Source organism: Haematobia irritans, chromosome 3 (assembly GCF_050003625.1).
Source record: "Haematobia irritans isolate KBUSLIRL chromosome 3, ASM5000362v1, whole genome shotgun sequence".
Lineage (NCBI taxonomy): Eukaryota > Metazoa > Arthropoda > Insecta > Diptera > Muscidae > Haematobia > Haematobia irritans.
Window position 1 is genome coordinate 60,732,450 of NC_134399.1, and position 22,079 is coordinate 60,754,528.

At 30.3% G+C, this 22,079-nt stretch overlaps 2 protein-coding genes and 1 long non-coding RNA gene across 3 annotated transcripts in view; 1 reads left to right on the plus strand and 2 right to left on the minus strand.

Annotated features, from left to right (window-relative positions):
• Positions 1 to 22,079, plus strand: part of Prp16 (ATP-dependent RNA helicase l(1)G0007) — a 110,827-nt gene that overhangs the window by 14,384 nt on the left and 74,364 nt on the right. The gene's annotated exons all lie outside the window — the stretch shown is intronic.
• l(1)G0469 (lethal (1) G0469 NlpC/P60 domain-containing protein) lies at positions 672 to 20,098 on the minus strand. Its single transcript, XM_075299273.1, has 4 exons — positions 18,797 to 20,098; positions 4,251 to 4,429; positions 1,699 to 1,803; positions 672 to 1,601 (listed from the first exon to the last, which is right to left on the minus strand). The coding sequence occupies exons 1-4, from the start codon at positions 19,416 to 19,418 to the stop codon at positions 1,512 to 1,514; spliced, it is 996 nt and encodes a 331-aa protein (XP_075155388.1). The 5' UTR covers positions 19,419 to 20,098; the 3' UTR covers positions 672 to 1,511.
• Positions 2,181 to 4,244, minus strand: LOC142228764 (uncharacterized). The gene is made up of 2 exons (XR_012720264.1): positions 2,669 to 4,244; positions 2,181 to 2,614 (listed from the first exon to the last, which is right to left on the minus strand). It is a non-coding gene; the product is annotated as an uncharacterized LOC142228764 (long non-coding RNA).

Below are 22,079 nucleotides of genomic sequence, written 5' to 3' on the forward strand. Positions count from 1 at the left end.
AGGGCTCACGTTTTGAAATCTTGAGCATCTAGACACCACAATTTGTATTCGATTTACCTGATGTTGTAAATCTAAAGCATTAAGAGATGCGTCAAATTGGTTTTATATGAGTATGGCATCATTATAATTCTAATACACACCGGTCTCCCCATTCAACTTCTTGAGGGAATAGAAGGCGCACAGGTCATCCAAATTGCTCGAAACTAGAAGTAAAATTCTCAGATTTTGCTTCTCGTGGTCATTGGAATAATGTAGGTTAAAATATGTAGTGGTGGATATTTAAGATTCGGCCGGACCGAATCTCTCATACGAACGAAACAAACATTCAAAAAAAGAATACCCCAAATTCTTTCAAATTTGCATGACTGCCTTTCGTTCGAATGGATTTTTGTACAGTTTACAGGAATTGGGCATGAAAACTTCTCTAAGGGTCGATTCTCAATGTCTTGTTATTATTTATCGGTTTGATAAAACATCTGATGGCATACAAATGTTACACTAACCGGTGGTTTATACTCCGGTTACGTACTAATAGGAGAATGTGGAAGCGGTCATAAGCGTGTTTAGAAATCTAAACAGTTTATTTGCGATAATAACGGCGCTAAGAATATAAATCAAAATCAATTTTCATGTTTATAGCAACTAACAGAGATATCTCACATTAAAAACAATTTTTAGATTTCGTTCTACAACGTAACATGAACGCTTTATATAGATTTTATTTTTATTTGATTTGCTGCAATACAATTAAAAGCTAATAGATAATGTTGGAGGGGATATAACAATAGCAACAAGCACTTATAAACTAATTCATATATTTTTTGTTCTTATAAAAACTAAGTTCAATGTATATAAAATAATAATAATAATAATAAATAAGTCTTTTCTTCATTCATTCCTTTTTTCATAAAAAAGATAAAATAATAACTATAATAAAATTCACAGTTTATATTAGAACAAATTATCGCTAAACAGGTTTTGTGATTGGTAGATGGTAGGGTTGTAAATACATCTTTCCATTTATAAATTGGTACTTAGAGGTTTCCGTTAAGAGATATCAAATAGTTCATCCTTTAGTTTCTATAAGGTTTGGCTAGTGTGGACTGTGCTTCGTTTCCGTCGAGGACTAGAACATGTATTTCCTTATATATTCTTTTAAAGAATTTTTCTTTTATAAAATATATGTATATGATTCGACAAAACATTAAGTTGTGTTCTATAATAAGATTTAGCTTAACGTTTATCTTATCGTTGTTTTTATTTTCTTGAAATGCAATTCATTTATTTATAGCGGGACTTTTTTGTTGGGTAACGATATTTTTAATTTAGTTCTCTTTTTATCATTGAAAAAATTAACAAATGTTCTAACCCTCATTATTTAAATTTGATTGATCATTTATAAAATAATTAAGCCATTCTTTGGTAGTCTTTTTTGAAACAAAAAGTAGAAAGATTAGCTTTATAGTGTTTTCTTTTTTTTCAATATTTTTTGTTTACTTTTGTTGTTGCATTTACTTTGAAGCGGAATAGGATTTCTTGTTCATCAGTAACAACATGCCAGCATTCATACCCACACTACCCCATTTGACACATTCAGACATCTGTAAAGAGAAATTCCATGGTTAGATATTTCCGTGGTAATTGTCTTCAACGTTTATTTAACAAATTCCAATGGAATTTAATTGTCTTGTACCTTACCTGACGTTTCCGAACATCCTGCTGGCGGCTACCATAACGACACCAGTATACAAAATGCTGATTATTATTCCACAAGCTATGTTTAGCTTTGCGTGCAAAGGATATCTGTAAAAGAACGGATAAGAGGGATAACGTAAATTAATTATTATCTATTATTAAATTTGGACGATTTTTTTATTTATTCATTTGACAAACAATGGATATGTAATTGATATCCTAACAAAAAGTTTTTTTTTTTTCAATTTAGATCTTTTATGTTTTCTTGTAATCGGTATGCAAAACTTCCACTTTATAGGATCTGGGGGCTAATCACAGCATTCGATATCGAAATTTTTGATCGAAATCTAAATTTTTCGGATCACGGGAGTCGATATCGAGTTTTTTTGATCGACAATATTTTCGATTGGTAAATTGCAATCGTAAAACATTTTTTACTAGTTTTTTACTTTGTTTTCGCCATATAGGAATAGCAAATATATTAGTTTTAGTTCGAATTGTTGCTAATTTGTAGTAAATATATTAGTTTTAGTTCGAATTGTTGCTAATTTGTAGTAAATTCACATATAATGAACATATTTTGAATATTTAGAACTAATGAAACAGCAATAAAAGTTAAACAAAAATTGGTCATAGTAGAGTTCGGGAGCGAGCATCCTCGCTTGGCAAAGAACCATATATAAAGTGCCCATCCTAGATCGATATCCAAGAGATTGTGATCAACCAATTACGGTACCATTCCGTGACAACATAATGCTTCTGGATCACCTTGTAAGAATAGTGAATGATGAAGGCTTCCACTGGCAAAAAGTTTTAAGACGGCAGACAATTGTAAAGCGATAGAATTGACGTTGACATGCCACCAAAAATTATTTTCCATTTGAATGCCTCCTTCGTCAGCCGCAATCGTCCATTGAGCCTGCAAAAAGGTGACTTTCTAACAGTGCACACCATTTCAAACCCATGTACTTACACCAATAACAATGTGCACTCTTATTCCTTATCTGTCGCCGAATTATTTTATATTCATCTCATCCTCCAATTAGGAAAGAATTCGGAGGAATGTAAATAGAGATATGGGTCCATAATATATAATGCAATAAAATTTACATTTACATTCTATTTTGTGCCGCTAACATAATTTCGTCATTTCATTTTGTTCTGCTTCGTTTTTTGCTGTTGGCAATGCTAGAGAAATTGCTCAAATTTCGATCGAATGGCGTGATCCAAACTTTTAATCGTATCGACAATTTTTTCGATACGATTATGAATTCGATATCGAATGCCGTGATTAGCTCCCTGTTTTTGGTGAATATTTAAATAAGCTATTTTCTAAATAATACATTTCGATACAAGAATGTTTGTTGTAAATGTAAAATCAAGTCTATTTAAAAATGCATTATCAAAATATCAGTTCAATAATAGAAAAAATTACGTTCCAAAATCGGGCGGCAAGAAAATGAAACGAAAATTCAAAACGGAATGTTCACGGTTTCGCCCACGGGTGTTCACGATTTTGTGAACGGCTTTCGTTTTTCTTTGGCCATGAAATAAAATATTCGTTAGAAGTTATTATGGCAACTCCGTTGGTTTTGCAATGTGCTAAGGCGACTGTTAGCCACGGGTGCCACTCGTGCCATAAATAACACTAGGTCACAAATAACAAAATTTTCTCTGTTATTTGTTTCTAGCATACTTTTTCCCATTGATTTTGACCTACTAAACACGAAAATGAGTTTTAAAAAATTTTCTGTCGATTGGTTTTCGAGATACAAATTTTTGAACTTTTTTTTTAATTTTTGGAGGTACACTTACAATTTTGAGCATATCTTTCGTCTTCTTTGACCTATTTGATCATAGTGCTACTCAAATTAAAAAATTGAGCCGTCTACAACTCATTCTCAAATCGGATAAGTAGTTTGGATGTTGGCGGCTTAAAAAAGTTAAAAAACGGCGTTTTTTAGTAAAAATGTGGCAGAAAAAAACCATATAAAAATTCATATAAAGTATAAAACACGATGCTAACAGCAATTTTGGTTTTTTGCGTATAGCTGAAATTTTTACAAAGAAAATAAGCCCTTAACAAAATCTAACAACAAATAGCGGACTTATAATTTTTTGGTAAAAGACCGAAAAGACCAAATCCATTAATTCTTTTAAATGTTTTTAGTTTAAAGACCCGTGACTTTGGCTCGGTATCAATACCAAAATGAAGTTTTCTTCCAAGTCTACATGTTTTTGGGTGAATTCAACGGCAAAACGTGACTTAGGATTTTAGTTAATGAATGGACTGAAGGGACAATAGAATAAAACGATCTGTCTATCTAAGTTAAATAAATCTTGGGATTTCCTCTTAAAAATTACACTGTCCATTAAACTAGTTGAAATGATTTTCCGTTTTCTCGAATTATATTTTCAAACTCTCGTTCTTTAAGGCCAAATAAATCCCACTATAGGCAATTATGTCTATGGTATTCATATATTAGTGTTTATTTGTTGACTATAATGCAATTTCGTTTGCACTTAAATTAGTTTTTTTGAGTGTAGAAACATACCTGATTTCTTATATCCTTTTCATTGTGTGGAGGCTTTTCTTTATCGGAGAAATTATTAATACGTAATTCCCAGCCATTTTTCCAAACATCCTCCAGGGACATTTTTAACATTTTGAATGTTCCATTTTCACGTATTTTCACAGAAAATATTTCTATTGTCTCGGGTTTGGGTTTATTGTCTGTAAATAAAGAAAATAGCAAAAAATTATTAATATACATTTTTAGTATTAGTAGTTAGAAATTGTTATTCTGTATATTTGTATAATGTTCACAAATGTTCTGAAATTCTCATTCAGTTGGAAATTTCGTAAAAATTTCCATTTTTTGAACAATTTTGTAATCCATTAAAAAATATTAAAAACAATTTACTTAAGCGCAAATACAAGTTCTGCAAATTATTGTCATCATTCATTGTATACCCCCACACACATTCGCACATTTTTTGTTTGATTTTAAAACAAATCTCAGCTCAATTTTATTTAATTCACTCTAAATTCTTTAGGAATTCCAACCACCACGAATGCAATTATCTTATTTCTGATATAATTTAAAACTTGCTTGCTTGTTCGGCTGTTGTGTCATTTTAAATAATTCATTTGTAAGATAAACAAAAAAAGGAAATTTCTAGTCTATTCATTTTAGGTAGGCCTTAAATGTTCATCATATCACTTTGTAGATATTACTATGAAAAGGTTAAAGGCTATTTGCCCTAGTTTTAAATTTTTGTTTAAATAAACATTTCGTATCTGTAGGGCTATGGATATTACGTTGCTTTTACAAGGTTTAAAAAATGAATGATTTTCACTCATAGAAAAGACTGGAAATAAAAGCAGTGCGTGTATTTCTTAATACAGCAAACAACAAGTCGTGAGAATATCAAGAATATAAAAATCAAAAATATTTGTTTTGTATATGCCAGACCTCAAATATGGTTTCAATAAAGCGATCAACACAGTTTTTGGGGATGTTTATTCACTTTATTTATGATGAGGAAAATTTCCAAAAACTATAACAGAAAAAAAAATTTAAATTGAAAATGGTCATTACACTTAAAATCCATACTTTTCGATATGTGATATCTCCTTTTATATGGCAAATGACAGTTACACAGAAAAAATATCACAAAAATATTTCCAATTAAAAAATTTGTTGAAGTTAAATCAATTAAAAAATTAATTGATACATTTAACTGTTTAATCAACTTTAAAATTTCAATAAAAATATTATATTATCCCAATTAATATTTAAATTAAATAAAAAAATCCATAATAAGTTTATATACCATTCACTGTTTCATTAAATGTCCACACAAATCTAAAGAAAAATCCCACTATATTTATAATTGGAAAATTTATAAGAAAGTATAAACTAAGTAAAATTACAAAAAATTATTTCATCTTAAGGAAAAAATAATTATAAATAAGTAAACAATAACACACCTAAATAATTGATTGTATCAATTAAAAAATTGTTTAAGTTTTTCGACCAAAATCAATTAAATTTTTAATTTAACCAATTAAGCAACTAATTGAAAGTGCCGAATAAATCAATTAATTTTTTAGTCAAATATATTTTCTATTTGTATTTAATTCTGTGAATTCTACTATCATTGTCGTGCTTGAGGAAGTTTCAATTAAAAAATTAATTGAATCAATTAATTTCGCGATTGAATCAGAAAAAAATCTGTGATTGAAATCTTGATTTGCGAAGTTTAATGATTCGCATTAAATTTTGAAAATCAGTTTAATTTAGTTTGTTTTTTTTTCCACTTATTCCGCAAGAAAATGATGCATCATTTTGTTAATATATTTCGTTTGGCGATATTTCCTTGGGTTAAAACATATAAATTTCGCAATATAGTTCTCCAGCTCAATTTGAAAGTAGATTGAAGTCCGATAGTATTTTCGTTTTTGCGTTATAAGAAAAATTCTTGCAATACCGGATATCGGATCATGGGGGTGTTTGAAGATAGAAAATGTAGAGAAAAACATTTGAGGTTTAAGAAAATGATCTATAAATTAACTGAGATTTTGAATATTTTGTTTGAACACAAAATACCTTCATAAAAAGGTTAAGAGTTTTTTTTGAAATTTATTTTTTACACTCAAAAAAAGTGAACTCTCTATTTCACTAAAGCCAATTTAACTATGTTTCAGTTCAATTTTCTTTATGCTAAATAAAGATTTACTAAATTCGTATTTCTGACAAAATAGTTCATTATTTCTTTAAATTTGTAAATTTTATAACAAAAGCGTCCATCATGAACTTCGTATGTCACTAAAGACATTCTTGCAATTTTTAATATTTTAATATTTTAAAGAAAAAATCATACCTAAATCCTTCAATGAAGAATCATTGATACAATTATTGGTGTTATCAATAATTTTTTAAGCTGGTGTTATGAACCATTTCTGAAGCGGTTACACTGAAAAAAATATTGTCGTGAGGTCAAAGATTTCATGTCTTTAAAATATGAATGCAAATTTTGCTTAGCATAGAAGACGCATTTCTCTAATATAAACTTTTTTTCCTTGTCCAAAAGTCGATAAACTTTTGAATGAAGTCGTATTGTCCTTATAATTAAGTGATTTCACTTAAAATTGGGTATCATAATATGAAAGGAAAAATGTTTGGACTAAGGTCAACTTGATTAATAATTCAGAAAAATTCTTTAAATTTAATGAAATTGTCTTTAAATTTGTTGTCTTTTTGCATCTTGACTACAAAGCAAAAAATCGTTCAAATATGGGACATGTTTTTCAACACTTATTTTAAAGACGTTTTTTACTTAATTTGGAAAATAAAGTTGTCGTTAACTCGTTTTTAAAGGACTTTGATAGCATATGAAGAAAAAAAGCTGAAAAGTACACAAAACCCAAATTTGAAAGAGAATTGTGTCTTAAAAGTATCCTTACTTGTATTCTCCGCTTCTTTGGCTCGGAATCAATACCAAAATTTTTAAAGTAAAGACAAAATATTTGGAAACGGGCATGCTTTGTTTTTAGTGTAGTGACTGGTGATGAAAATTGGATCACATATGACAACGTCGCCAGGAAGTTTTTATTGTGCATTTGGATGGGACTGGCAGCGAAGTTTATTCGCTCGCAGAGCTTAGATGGGAGATTGTTATGCATCCACCTTTTAGTTCTGACATGGTACAAAGTTATTGCCATCTGTTCTTGTCCATAGAGGCTTATGAAAATCGAATGTTTTGCCAATCGAAACGAGGGAAGTTTTAATAAGAAAATTATCGAAAAAACGGCGTAAATTCAACCAAAATCGAACTGTGGCTTTAACTACCACGAAATGTGGTAATTAAAGCCATTAATTTCATGAAAATATAATGGATTTCTGATATTTAGTAATATTGAAAGAGGCTTGACTGACTTGTATTTGATTTATCTGCACTTAATGCCTGTTATCATAAAGTAAATTTCGCAATTTTTGGGTTTCTAAGTAACATTTATGACACTTTTTAATCACATTGGCGGCATGGTCTTATCGTCGTAATGATAACTCATTACTTAGCTCGTGACTATTCATAATAAGAAATTCATCAATCATTTACTATATAAAATATAATGTTGTTTGAAATTAATAATTGCAAAATATTTAAAACGTAAAATATTTGTATATAATCTCAAACAGTTAAGACTTTTTCTATTTATTTATTCTATGAAATTTTTAAAACAAAGGTGACCCAAATATTTATGTTAGACAAAACTCCCTTGCCCTATAAAACAACTGTAATAAAGTTTTGTCAATATTATCGGCCATTATTAAATTCGATTAACAATTACTTGTTCTATGTGAAATTTATTGCTTCGAGAATAATCTAGAATTGATAGCAAAACAAAAACATTTTTGTATTACCAACAACAAAACAAAACACTGAATATTTGACTAATTTTGAAATGACATTTGTATATGCTTTATCTGAAAATGGTAACTAAAATTAATTTCAATTAATTGAATGAGTAGACAAACTGTTGAGATTGGTCAATAATAAATTTATTAAAGTTGTTTTTTAGCTATCATAAGTTTCAATATAGACTTCGAAGAACTTCTAAATATAAACTAAAACCTATGAACTGTACTTTGGATTGTCATTATTAATAGGAAGTATTATTCTAATACAATTTTAATAAAGTCGAAGATATATTCTTTACTCAAAAATGTGACGAAAAACTTTTTCGATTCTGTTTTATCACGGAAAAAACAAAAAAATATTTACTGCACACTTTGTGCTTTTTCTAATTTAATTAAATATTTTTTTATTGAATTTAATAATTTAATTCATTATTTACATTAGGATTTCAACGACTTGAATTCCTTCGTTACAAAATTTGTATCAAAATTTATCCTGTTAGAAATAGTTCACAGCGCAAGTAAATTTTACTTATTGCAAATATAAGCCAATTATTTCTTAACACAATTACAAAAAAAAAAACACATTTTCTCAGGCTTAATTTATTTCCAGACGACCATATGAATACTTTATATGTACTCCTATTGAAAATTTAAACGATTAATCTTAATTTTCATGAAGCTCCCTTAGTGTTACTTTAACACACTGTCTATATAATCATATGCCAGTTAGGAACTTAACTGCTTGCAAATTTTTCAAGTCATGTTAACCGGAGAGAAAATATCTCCAATTTACTTTCTTTTAACTGGCAGTTAAATCCCAACGGAGCTACATGAAAATGGCTGTAAATATTTTAATTAAAAACAATCTAAATATCTACATAAGAAAATTAAGTAATTTAAAAAGCTTACAATTTTTAGTTTTTCTTTGAAAATTGAATTTCTTGAATCTTCGTATACGACACCAAACATATTTACATATTCTTTAAGAAATATACTAAATCGAAGTTAGAGAAACATAATTTGATAGCCGTACCTTTTCAATCACCATCAAAAAATCAAGAAATCCTTGAAAATCCTAGAAAAAATGAAAAGAATTCTTGAAAAAACTTAAAGCTAGATTAATTAGAGAATTATTAATAAATGGAGAAAAATTACAAACAATATAAGATAAAATAATTAATATAAAAACTATAAAGACCTAGTTTAAAGTTGGAATAACGCATGTCATAGACTTTACTAGAATGTCTTGCGGGAATTGGACCTATATATGATCATATATAAACAATATGATGTTGTGTTTTTCCCATAAATTTATTATAGCATAGGTAAATATACTGAAAAAGGGCTTTGCATCTATTTTAATGGTTTTGTTAGGATTATGAGACAATGACATTTCTCCACCTAAAATTTTATGTCGACTAAACTACAAATGAAATATATGTTTGTCATATTTATTAGGGCAGAATATATTCCGTCAATTTATGAAACCATTTTGAATTACACTCGAACCTACCGAAAAAATGTTAATATAATAATTTGCCTTCATCAACCTGAACAATATATAGATAGTATATTAAAAATTATATCTTTGGAACGAGAAATTTTTTATCTACAACGACGCTTTGCTGAAAACGAGTATCCCATGAAATGTTTTCGTAACTCAGTATAAACGATCTATATACACCATCATCCTCTGCTCCTATTCGGCACAGATGTGCCCCTTCATTATTACTACAGCCCTTCTGGCTGGTGTCACAAGGTATAGAGTCCATTATATCGGACAAGAGATCATTTGTGCCCTGGCTCTCATCTTGGAAACAGAAAAAATATAAAATTCGTTATTAACACAGAGATTCTTATAAGTGTGATGGAAAGAAGAAGTTAAAGTGCGCAACAAGACACATACTGGCTTATATATATGTCACCCGACAAATGAATGTATAGATCAGTGTTGCCAGTATTGGGAAGTTTTCCCCAAATCTCGGATATTTTTTCGTGAGTTGGGGACTTGGGGATTTGGTGGGGAATTTCCAGAAATTGGGGGAAATTTATGGGGAATTTGGCGAAATATGGCGAAGTATTTCAGTTCATTAAATCAGGTTGGGGACTTGGGGATTTGGTGGGGAATTTCCGAAGTCTATTCAGTTCATTAAACCAGGTTTAGAGTTACGTTTTATATGAAATTCTTTTCTTCTACATGCTTAAAGAAGTCAAGGGAATCTTTCAAATATAAAAATAAAAACTCCCCTCCTCTATATACCACGGCATTTATTTGGTGTCCAAGAGCTAATTTAGAATTTACTCTGCTCTGCTATATCCCATGCATATAGAATAGAGTTCATATATGTCCAACAACGCCATATCGATCACCCAATTTTATTTCTTGACTATTTAGAACAAAATTTTGATTCATAAATACACATGTTGACCCAACTCCTAGTTTTATTTCTCGAGCATTTAGAAGACGATTTCCATAAGATAAAAATTCGATGACTCTTTATACCCATAATTAACATAAAGCTGATGAGAGCTTGTATCGGATATTTTCAACACCCGCCTCCTTGTTTTGTGTTTTAAAACCTTCATCTTATTGCAACTCATAAACAGGCATAACAAAAATTGCCAATTTTTTCAATTTTTAAAATATTACGGATTTTTTACAACAGGGGATATTCCTTTACTTTTTTCATAAAACATGTCAAAATTTATTGGGACGAAAAAGTCCCAATATGGGGACAATTTGGAGGGCTAGTAAGAAATTTGGCATTTAGGGAAAATTCTTTAAATTTACGACATCATATCGCTTGGCATATTTTAATTATCTCAAAACAAAAAGTAGTTGTATAAAGTAGCAAACTAGCAATTTTTTCTCACCTTACACCCAGAAAAAAGTGACCCCTTCTTTAAGTTAAAATGAACTCATTGTGAAGAAAGTTGAACTTCGTATAGCGCCAAAGACATTTTTATTTGTTTGAACGATGTGATTTTCGTAGAAATTAGGAATAATGCATTCCATATATTAGTTAACATTTTCCTATATTTATATACCACTATACTACAGAATGAAAAAATTTAACTACTTTGAATTCATATATGGAATGATTTTATTGAAATTTTTTCATTCATTTCGACAAATCTTACACATTTGTGGTAAAACTTTTACTTCATAATTAGAACTGCTTACCTTCGTTTTTAAATACAATTTTATTTATTTCTATAAGCAATTTTATCTTCAATAAAAGACATGTTTTATTAATATATTGAATATATTTATTAAGAATCAACAGCATCGAATCTCTTTGAAATATTAGTTTATTATTCCACAATTTCCAATTTCCGTGTGATATTATCAACTGTAAAACGCACTTTTTCTTCTTCTTGTACTTTTCACTTTTAATAAGTTGCTGCCTAACGATTTTGTCCTCCTTTTACAATTTCAATACCTACAAATATAAAAAATCATAAAACATTTTTGTTGCAAAAGGTTAGCGTCACTGAATATTACCTGATAATTGAAGATTCCAAAATGAAGACAAATGAAAGGGTTGTTATTCTGCTGGTGTTTTCTTTCTTTATACACTATCACGAACATTGATAGATTTATTTAAAAAAACGAAAATTTTTCTAACTAATTTAAAATAACAAATATTTTATATATTTTATTTGTTATTTATTATATTATTTTACCATATTATTTTTTAACAATCTCTCCGTATACCAAAACAACGCGATTCCAACTAAAAAAACAACCGACGCGCAAATATATCGATTACACCCACGCGCAAACACATCGATTACGATGACAGGTATCGATTACAGGTAGACAATAGAAATTTAGGAAAATTTCCTATATTCTAACTGTGTGTTTCCTTAAGTTTTGAAAGGATTGCATACTTCTTAGTACGAATGAACTAAAATATTTTTCTATGCCAAGTGTTGTTCGTATGTATGAAAAACTTTCTATTATAAAGGAAGTCGCAATTATCATTTTATAAGAAATTTGACTAATTTTGAGGAAACTTGGTTTTAGTTCGGTTTTTGTTTATTTTTACGAATGCTTTGTTATCGGTGAATAAAATTTTCTTTTTCAGTAGTAAATTCTTATACCCAGCGAAGAAAATAGTATGAGTAAAATTCCATGCCTTATTCTAGTTAATGAACTATTCCTAACTGCTTACAGTTTAGGATGTTTTTACTGAAACGAGTAAATTTTATTATTTTTCACAAAAATTTACCTTAATGGAAATAAAATGGATAAACTATATTGATGAAAATTTTTTCCTTTAGTTTCGAAGGCACTTTTTTCTGGGTGTAGTATGTTAGATTGACATCTCATCTAAATATGAAATGTATTCAATAGAAATATTGCACATTTTGATATAACATACTAAAAACTTTTCACATCCGAGAAATATCTTAGATTTGTATGTTTTTGCAATAAAGATCCATTCTCTGCAACTATTAACCTAGTGTCCAATTTTTTAATATACGTACAATATAAGTTTTCTATTTTCAATTTTAAAACCGCAAATTCCGAAATTACCGATTTCTTCATAAAACTGTTTTAGTAGCTCATTTTTGTAGTTTCTAAGAGAATACTACTCAGAAAGAGAGCGTAATAAAGATAATAGGATATTTCTCTTTATTTCATATGTGCTGGATATTACCATTGTTGTCATTTTATTGAATACAACTACCCATAACATGCGATGAAGCCATATGGTTTATTTATTTACTTTCTATGCTGCGAAATACTCTAACCACCGCTGCTTACTGACCGTCATGGTGAATAAGTCGTAGTGTCAAAAATCATTAAGAACTTTCCAGATTTTCTACGTTTCAACACGAATTCAGATATACACAATCGTCACACTCTCAGGTCAGTGTTTCTACTACCTTCCTACCCCTCTATTCACACTGTGCGACCTATTCAAATAATTTAATAATATGATTTTAAGCCCGTCTTTACCGACTGACTCAATGCTGGAAGTGGTCGGTTTTTTTACTGAGTGTAAAACAAAAACAACAAACACGTTTCACTACAAAGCATAGAAACGAGACCAACTAATTCATATTAGGGATGTCATTCGAAGTTTCTCGAATTGAACAGTCTTTTGATATTGTAGTTATTTAAAAGAAAATTGACCTTCAAAGACAGTTTTTCTTTTGTTGTTGCATAGTTTTTGTGTTACACTCCTCTACCGTGGAATGAAGGTGTGTTGACATATAAATCATTTGTATTAGCTTACTGATATGAGATCTCTCAGTTTATTGAGACATTCTGAATATAGTATTACGTGTAGAAGAATTTGTCTTTGAAGTTTTTTTTTTTTTTTTTTTTTTTAAGGTCTAGTGTTCCTTATATGCCTTCAAACATAGAGGCATATAATTCGATTATCATTTAGTTATCTGATTGGGAGAATGAAAGATTCCTTTTAATTTGAAAATCTCAATTGAACCTTTAACTACTGAAGTGAAACATATACTGTGCACTGAAAAAACAGTGAACCCACCAGGAAGAAAAATTTCGGTTAATTTTAGAAAATTTTGAATATTTTTAGAAAATTTTAACTAAACAGTATAACAAACGCTGGCATCACGCCGATGTCATAAAAATAAGTAAATATTTTTCGACAAATTCAAGAAAATTTATTAAACATAATTAAGTTTTTTCACTTGTTAAAGAAAATTTTGTAGTTATAAGGAAAAATTTGGAGTTCAAAATTGCAAGAATGTCTTTAGTGACATACGAAGTTCATGATGGACGCATTTGTAGTAAAATTTATAAATTTAAAGAAATATTGAACTATTTTGTGGAATACACGAATTTAGTTAATCTTTATTCTTCATTTGTGTATATTTTTTCCTCGGTTTTAGTTAATTTAACTAACGCACGCAAAAAATTATTAGAGAGAGTAGAGAAAACTTTCTCCAAACATAATAATTCCATGAACTAAAATAAAGTTAAATTGGCTTTAGTGAAATAGAGAGTTCACTTTTTTTTGAGTGTGGTGGTGGTAAATTTCACCCCTTTCAATTTTGCAAAATTTTGGCAACCAATTTTTTTTTTTATTTATTTGCTTTTAATGAGTTAAATAACACTTTTTTCAAGGTTAGGTGGCAGTCCGATGTATCAGGCTCACTTAGACTATTCAGTCCATTGTGATACCACATTGGTGAACTTCTCTCCTATCACATGACAAGGTACCTCCTTTTTATAGCCGAGTCCGAATGGCGTTCCACATTGCAGTGAAAGCACTTAGAGAAGCTTTGAAACCCTCAGAAATGTCACCAGCATTACTGAGGTGGGATAATCCACCGCTGAAAAACTTTTTGGTGTTCGGTCGAAGCAGGAATCGAACGCACGACCTTGTGTACGCAAGGCGGGCATGCTAACCATTGCACCACGGTGGCTCCCTATTTCAAGGTTAAAGATAATTTTATAAAACCAAAAATATTTTTTCTCATTAAGGATATATTCAATAAAAAAATTAAAACATTATAATGGACTTCCTTTGAATTAATTCATCTTTATATCAAATAAATTTGTCCTTAATAATGTGACAATTTGTTTTAGTTTTTGGAAAATTTTAAATTCTGTCGGCATAACACATTTTTCATAAACAAATAGATCTACTTCCATGAATGTTATGCTAAATGTGGGTACTATATTCAGTTTTCAAGCTGAAAACCAGGTTTCTTCGCAGTTTAAACCAAATAATTAGGAAATATAAAATGCCTTAGATTTTTTCTTGGGTATAGGATATAAGGACATAAAAATGGTTTAAATGATCAACATAAATCCAACTTTTTTAGAGTATAAAATATTTCAAGTGACTATTTAAACCAGGAAAAAACAAGTATAGAAGAGACAAAAAACTTATTTTATAATTATGTTTTCATGTTAATACTCGTATTAGAATTTTGTCTTTGTATTTTTAATTTTTTTATTCAAGTTAGCATACTTCTCTTGAAAATTTGTATCTTTGTTACAAATTGCAATTTGTATCCGGTAAGGTTTTGTGTCTTTAATTTAAAGACAAATATTTATGGTTTAAATAAATCTGCATTGATGATTTGCTTATAGAAATAAACGCTTATTTAACTCCAACTCAATATGATAAACCTTTAGATAAAACTCTAAATTTTCAGATTTATGTCAACTTTTTGTTTGCATGTTTTAACTCACATTACCCATTCTGGATGCCGAATGGCATCTCTTATTTATAGACATGGACAATTACTACTCAAATAAGCAACCATCATTATTCCCCCCATAATATGCAAATTTGCATTTCCTCTGTTTTGGTTGCTGCCCCCATTCATCGCCCACCGACTTCATTGAACTCTTGAAGCTCACACTTGTTCTGCCAATGCAATTGTGGTAGGAGGCAGAAGACCCATAAGAAACCACTAACCTCGTATTGATAATGAAGAGGAAACATTTTTTTATAATAAGCTTTTCTGGTATGCCATGTAATTTTGTAAGAGATGTCCAACTTGTTTGGTTGGTTGGTTGGAGCTTTGTTATCATTTTGCCACCGCCTGATTGTCTATAGTCGAGGGTCTCACATGTACGTATTATGACATTTTCATTCGCCACATTATCTATTTGATGAGTATTTTTGTTTGAATACATGTAGGCATATACATGTACTTGATCTTACAGTGCTGCGAATTTATATATTTTTTTTATATATTTTGGAGGATTCGAATCACTTCCCCCACCAGCATATATATAGATTATAAGAGCTGCCCCGTTTTTTTGTCAATTTGTGTGTCCTCTAAATCCATGGAGACTATTAAGAGATTTCATCGAGCGGGTAAGAAAATCAAAACGACATTTGTGGCTATATCATAAAGAAATTTTTAGCACGTTTCTTATTTTTGGAATGTTTTTTGAAACAACAAGAAAAACAATAAATCAGAAAAGAAATGTTTGCTAAAAATATATCATACAGTTAATGAGAAAAGTTGGTTCATAATAGCAATAAATCGTGCAAAGGGGTAGATAACAAATGAAAGAATGGTTACACTCAAAGATGTTGACTTTCGTTTAAGTTGTTTTTTATTGACTCTAAGCCAATGATTCCTCTTTTTGGTAATGAAGATCCACGGAAAGAAGGGATTTCTTTTCGGATGAGAGAAATTTTAGACAAGCAAAGTTTTATTTTCTTTAAAATCAAATAAAGCATATTAAATACAATGTAAATTTAGTCATAAATTATGGTAAAAATACCTTAAAACAGAGATACATTACGTTTGTCTAAAATTTCGTTCAGGAGGAAAGAACTTTTTCTTTGGGCGTATTTAAGGATGCGACGCAATTAGTTAGTCCTGAGATTTAATATAAAAAAAATATTTATTAAAAAATACGGATAGTCAGAAAACTTTTAAGTGATTTCTAACTTTCTTGGAAGTATATATAGGCTAGCTGACATCAAGTTCATCCATTAAACTAGAAGTGAAATACATATTTGTTTTCGTGATGGAATTTAAGAGTAGTAGTGCGATTGCTTTGTATTTGACAGGAAAATCACAATCGGTTACTAAACCTTCAAAGTGAACAAACCATTCAAAGTGAAACAAATGTTTGTGTATCGCACCCTAAATCGTTATAATCATTCTGGTAGCAAAGAAATACCCAAAGCAAAAACAATGTTTGCCTCGAAGGACCAAAAGAATTGCTGCGCTTTTCGAAAATCATGTTCTCTAACTAGAAAAAATCGAATTCCACACCGAAGTGGCAGTCAATGGCTTCCAATTTTCAAATGCGCCGTGAAAGGTTGCAACATACACATATTAGAAAACGATCTCATGCCAAAACCTTAAAAGTTTCAACAAGCACACTATCTTATATCAAACAAAAACAATGTTCGCCTCGAAGGACCAAAAGAATTGCTGCGCTTTTCGAAAATCATGATCTCTGACTAGAAGTTGTTAACACTTAAGCATTTCGTAAATACCAGTATTCATCGTATTTACTTAACCGAGCTCACGAGAATTCGGGTCCATGACCGAGCACCCGAAGTTATTTTATGTGACTGTCCATGCCAGCTCTCCAATCGTTTTCATTGAGCCAGGGTCGAAGCAAATTATAAGTATTATCGGGAAAAAATATTGGAAGCTGCGTTGGGGCAGTGGGTTTAGAAATGTGGTCGTTTGAATTGGTACACTCCGTGTCATCTTCGCTGTATATTACAGAAAAAATTCTCTAATAATTTATGAGAAATTCATTCTGAGAAGAGAGACTTTTATTGGAACCTGATCCTCTGTGGGTATTACACCACGATGGCTTCCAGAAATATAAATAAAGATGAGTAAAAGTTAGTGGATGGGTTGAAAACTAAATTTTTGATCTATTGCTATTTCGATATAAATTGAACAATTTACAAAGAAATTTGTAAACTTTGTGAATTTGAACGGGTGTGAAGAAATATACACTCGTGATATCAACAAAATTTATTTGGCATCTATAAATAAATAAAAAAAAATTAACATTTCATAAATGTTTTTTTCATTTTTTTTCTTGTGAAGAAGAAAGACACATGTGTATTAAAAAAAAAAAACAATGTCACGAGTGGGCTACTCACTTGAATTTGATTAGTAAATAGGTACTTATTTGTGTTATAAATATTTTAGAATGATTATTTGCAAATGAAATGTAAACAAACAACATCGTATATTTTTGTTTCTTCGCCACAATTACATTTGCTGACGAAATGTTTTAATTACAGTCTATTAATTCCTTTGATTGTAGACGCCATTTAGCATTCAATCGTTTCAATAACGTTGTAACTTATCATGTCAATAAAAATCCGTGGTCATTCTTATAAAAAAGGCATCGTTTTTGAATTTTTTCGTGACGAAATTTTAGAGAAAGATTTTTTCTCAACAAAGAAACTTTTCGTGTTTCTATTAAATAACGAAATATTTCATGCAATTAATGAATGTTTCCATTGTATGAATGAAAAATGTTCTTTATAAAAATAAAAAAAAGTTCAATGAAAATATTAAGAAATTATTCGTTATTCCATATTGAATAGTGAATCATTTCATACAATTAAAACGCTCTTCCCATTTTTAATTTATGCAATGAAAGTATACAAAAAGATTCCGCTTTAAAAGACATTTCATCACAATAACGTAATATCAAAAAGGGTTAATGAAATTGTTTCGCTTAATTTTAATTAAGAAATTCATTAATTTTGTTATGCTTTGTCTACAAGGGTGTTTGCCCTGAGGAAAACTTTTGTGACACATAAACTAGCAGAAGACTTCATTAACCTAATTTTTCGATAAAATTGAATAACATTATACGTATGAACAATTTCATAAATATAATGCATTATTTAGATTTTGTAATGCATTTCTCATGATTAACGAAAAATTTCATGTACTTAAAGTAAAATTACCATAATGGATATTTTCTTTGTTATAATAATAAATTAATGCTTTTTCAAGCTCGAGGTCTTTTTGAAAAATCATTAATTTATTATTATAACATAAAAAGGTCGAAGAAAATCAAAGAAAATAAAATTTTCTTTGTATCGTATCATCTGACCAATATGATCGAGCGTTTGTGTAAAATTATTTTTTGGAGCAAATAATAATTTTTATCCTACCATATGGACTAGGTGCAATTTTTATCCAAACCACTTTACCAAAACACTTACCTTTTGTGGTTTTGCATAAAACAATGCCGAACCATGTAGCTATTGGTGTTTCATTTTCATCTTGGAATTCCAAATCTTCCTCATCTTCATCATAATAATCATCATAATCAGATGACAAGGACATATTTGTGGTTTGATTTTTGCCAAGTTCCATACATGATTTACCGCTGAGGTCCTCAATGCGTTGGAAACCATTACTGCTGCAGCTGCTATCATTTGAGCTGCTATTACTATTATCCCGTTGTCGTGGTGGTGTTTTTTTGCTTAAACTCAGCAGACGTTGACGTCGCTGTTCCTGGACTGCTAACTTACGTGCCACAGCAGCACTGCTGCGTAGCTCTACAATGAAGCCGCATTCGACTACGGCACAAAAAATGCGCTGTTCATCTGCCTTAAACCACTTGGATTCGCGTAGCTTTTGCACTGCCACTGAACTACCAAATGTGGCATGAGTTTGGGATTTATTAAAAGGCATGAAAACCCGGAAACCTACACCACCACCTCCGCCTCCTCCATCACCATTTGTATGGGAGGCAGTTGTTTGATTTGTTGCATTAACCTGATGGTTGTTTTGTAAAGGCCACCATTTCAGGGCATTGACAAAACTATTGGATCGATTCATATCTTGAGCGGGTTCTGGTATTGATGCTGCTATTGGCGCCGTGATTGTGGTTATTTTTATAAAGGCCCCCTCTTTATTAAAATTTCAATTTGGAATGCTTTCAAAAATTTCAAATCTTGATTGTTTTTTTTTATTTTATATCTGTACGAGCACACAATGTACTACTCAAACAATTATTTCACTTAGACTGTGGACATATAATTGAGCCAGAAACCCAACAGTATTAACTTTCACTAGTTTTTTTCCGAGAGGAATTTGTTTTTTGGCAAGTGTTCCGTTTGTTTTTTTGTGATTGGTGAATTGTTTTTGTATGAATTCACGTTACTTTCTTGGTCTTGTTGATTTATTTATTGTTTGTAATCAATTCTCTATTTGCGTGTATCCTACTTGCACTTAATTTAACACAGAAATTAAATTTTTTCTATTGGTTAAATATGCTCGTAAATAAATGCACTTTGTTGTTTGTAGTAGAGAAACTTATTGTTGGTAATATTGTTTTTTCTTCAGATAGCTTATTTACAAAAGCGAATCCGTTAGTTGTGTCTATGACCGAGTTGATTGCGTTATTATTTCTTTTGTTTTATTATTTACTGCAAACGTTCGAAGTTTTAAAATTTCTTGGTCTTCTTCGATTTTATTCTGAGTTCCACTCTGTATGAGATGCACAAGATAAATACCGAAAATCGCTGGCAAATGGGTTTATTTAAAGCCGGTTTGTTTTGTTTTCTATTCACCTTATTCACCATACAATCGTTCTCTTACTCGCTACTCATAGATAGAGAGAGAGAGAGAGAGAGATAGAGAGGGAGTGGTGACAAATAATTATGCTGTGTAACTCAGGGATGGGAAATACACTGGCGGCACAGAAAATTGTAGTAATTTTTCAATATGAAAAAGAGATTTCATTGATAGGCGTATATTCACTAAACGCATATAGAATTAGCACTTTATTTGATCAATTAATTGGAAGAACACAACATGGTATAGAATAAATCAATGGCAAGTAATAATTCAACTATGTATTGCTGATAAAATATTGCTCCATTATTTCTCAATAGCCAAATTGATAGTCATTCGAGTTGCCTGAAATGATGAAACCACTCCATAACCTAACAGTTGGCTGTCAATGTCATTGTAGAATGAACTTGGCATGGAATATATTTCGTTGAGAAGTCCATGAAAATTAGACGAAAATCCTTGAATTGTGCTTCGAATTGTTTACGCATTCACCCTATTGATGGTCCAACCGCTATCAAATTTATACAATTGTTTTCTGGAAGTTCGGTCTAGAGGTGTGCTCGTGACTGAAATTTCACTCACACTCACGCACGATTCACGACAAATTCACGAGACTCACTACATTTTCCAAACGGAAATCAGCAAAGGTAACAAAATTCAAAAATAGAATATAGTTCGAGAGCTAAATTAATTCATACTCGTATGTAAATTGAAATTAATTTAATTAATTTCAGCTTACATACGAGTATGAATTAAATATTGATTTTTTTCGTGAGCTTGATTTTGCAGAAATTTTATTCACGCACACTCACGAACCGATTTTATTTCTCATGCACTCTCACGCATGACATATTCATTTTAGTCCCATTAACGCACATTCACGAGAGTTCTTTCAAATTTTGTTCACGACTCACGTGATTCAAGCGTGAATCTCGCGTGTCAAGAAAATTTCGTGTCACGCGCACACCTCTTGTTTGGTCTAAGTATGCATTATAAATTTTTATAAATTAAAAAAAAAAAATCACTGTGACAATGAGTTATTGTTGAAACACTTAAAATTGCATCTTGTAATCTAATTTGTTTACATATCGCTCTATGCGTAGAGTCAAAAACTTGTACTAATTTAGAATATTTTCATAGCTTTCCATCTCTGGTGTGCTTGTGTTGTTTTCGCTCCATTGAAGTGTGTTACAAAATCAAATGTTTTCTACCTCTCTCTATATGATTTTGTGTGTTTGTAGAATTTTCCAAACTTTTCTCTTTATGAGTTATGTCGTGTCAATTCTACATTAAGTTGTATATCAATGGAAGCATTCTAAATTCCCATGTGTTCGTAGGTTACGTGCCTTTTGCCACAATCCAAAAACAGAATAAAATCCGAATTCTGGCAAGGTGAACTTTTCTCTTAAGCTCTCTTCAATATAGGTGAATAAATGCGAAAATTCTCTTGTTAATCGTTGTTATCACAAAATGCAAGAGATTCGTAAAAAATAACAGTGGGTTGACGGTTTATTTAATGAAAAACATTTGCATTTTATAATAGATATCTTTTGTTCATTGCACTTACAAGCAAAAAAATAAAACCTATGGTTCATCCTTTGTAAGAAAGGGACGATCAGACGTTTGCAACTATGTTTTCTTGGTGCTTATGCATTTAAAAAAATTAAAATTTAAAAACTAAAAAAATTACAAATTAAAAACTATAATAGCATAAACGAAATTAATTTTATGTGGCACAATAAGTCCAAAAGGTGGCACAAAAATTGAAAACGTATGACATTTAGTGGCATCATAAAAAAGTGTCATACTGAAGTTACACAACGCTAATAACGCTTCAAGCCTGTAATCTTCAGTATTTCATTACACAAAATATAGTTTATTTATTTATGTGACCAATTTTTAATCTATTAAATTTGATTAAGT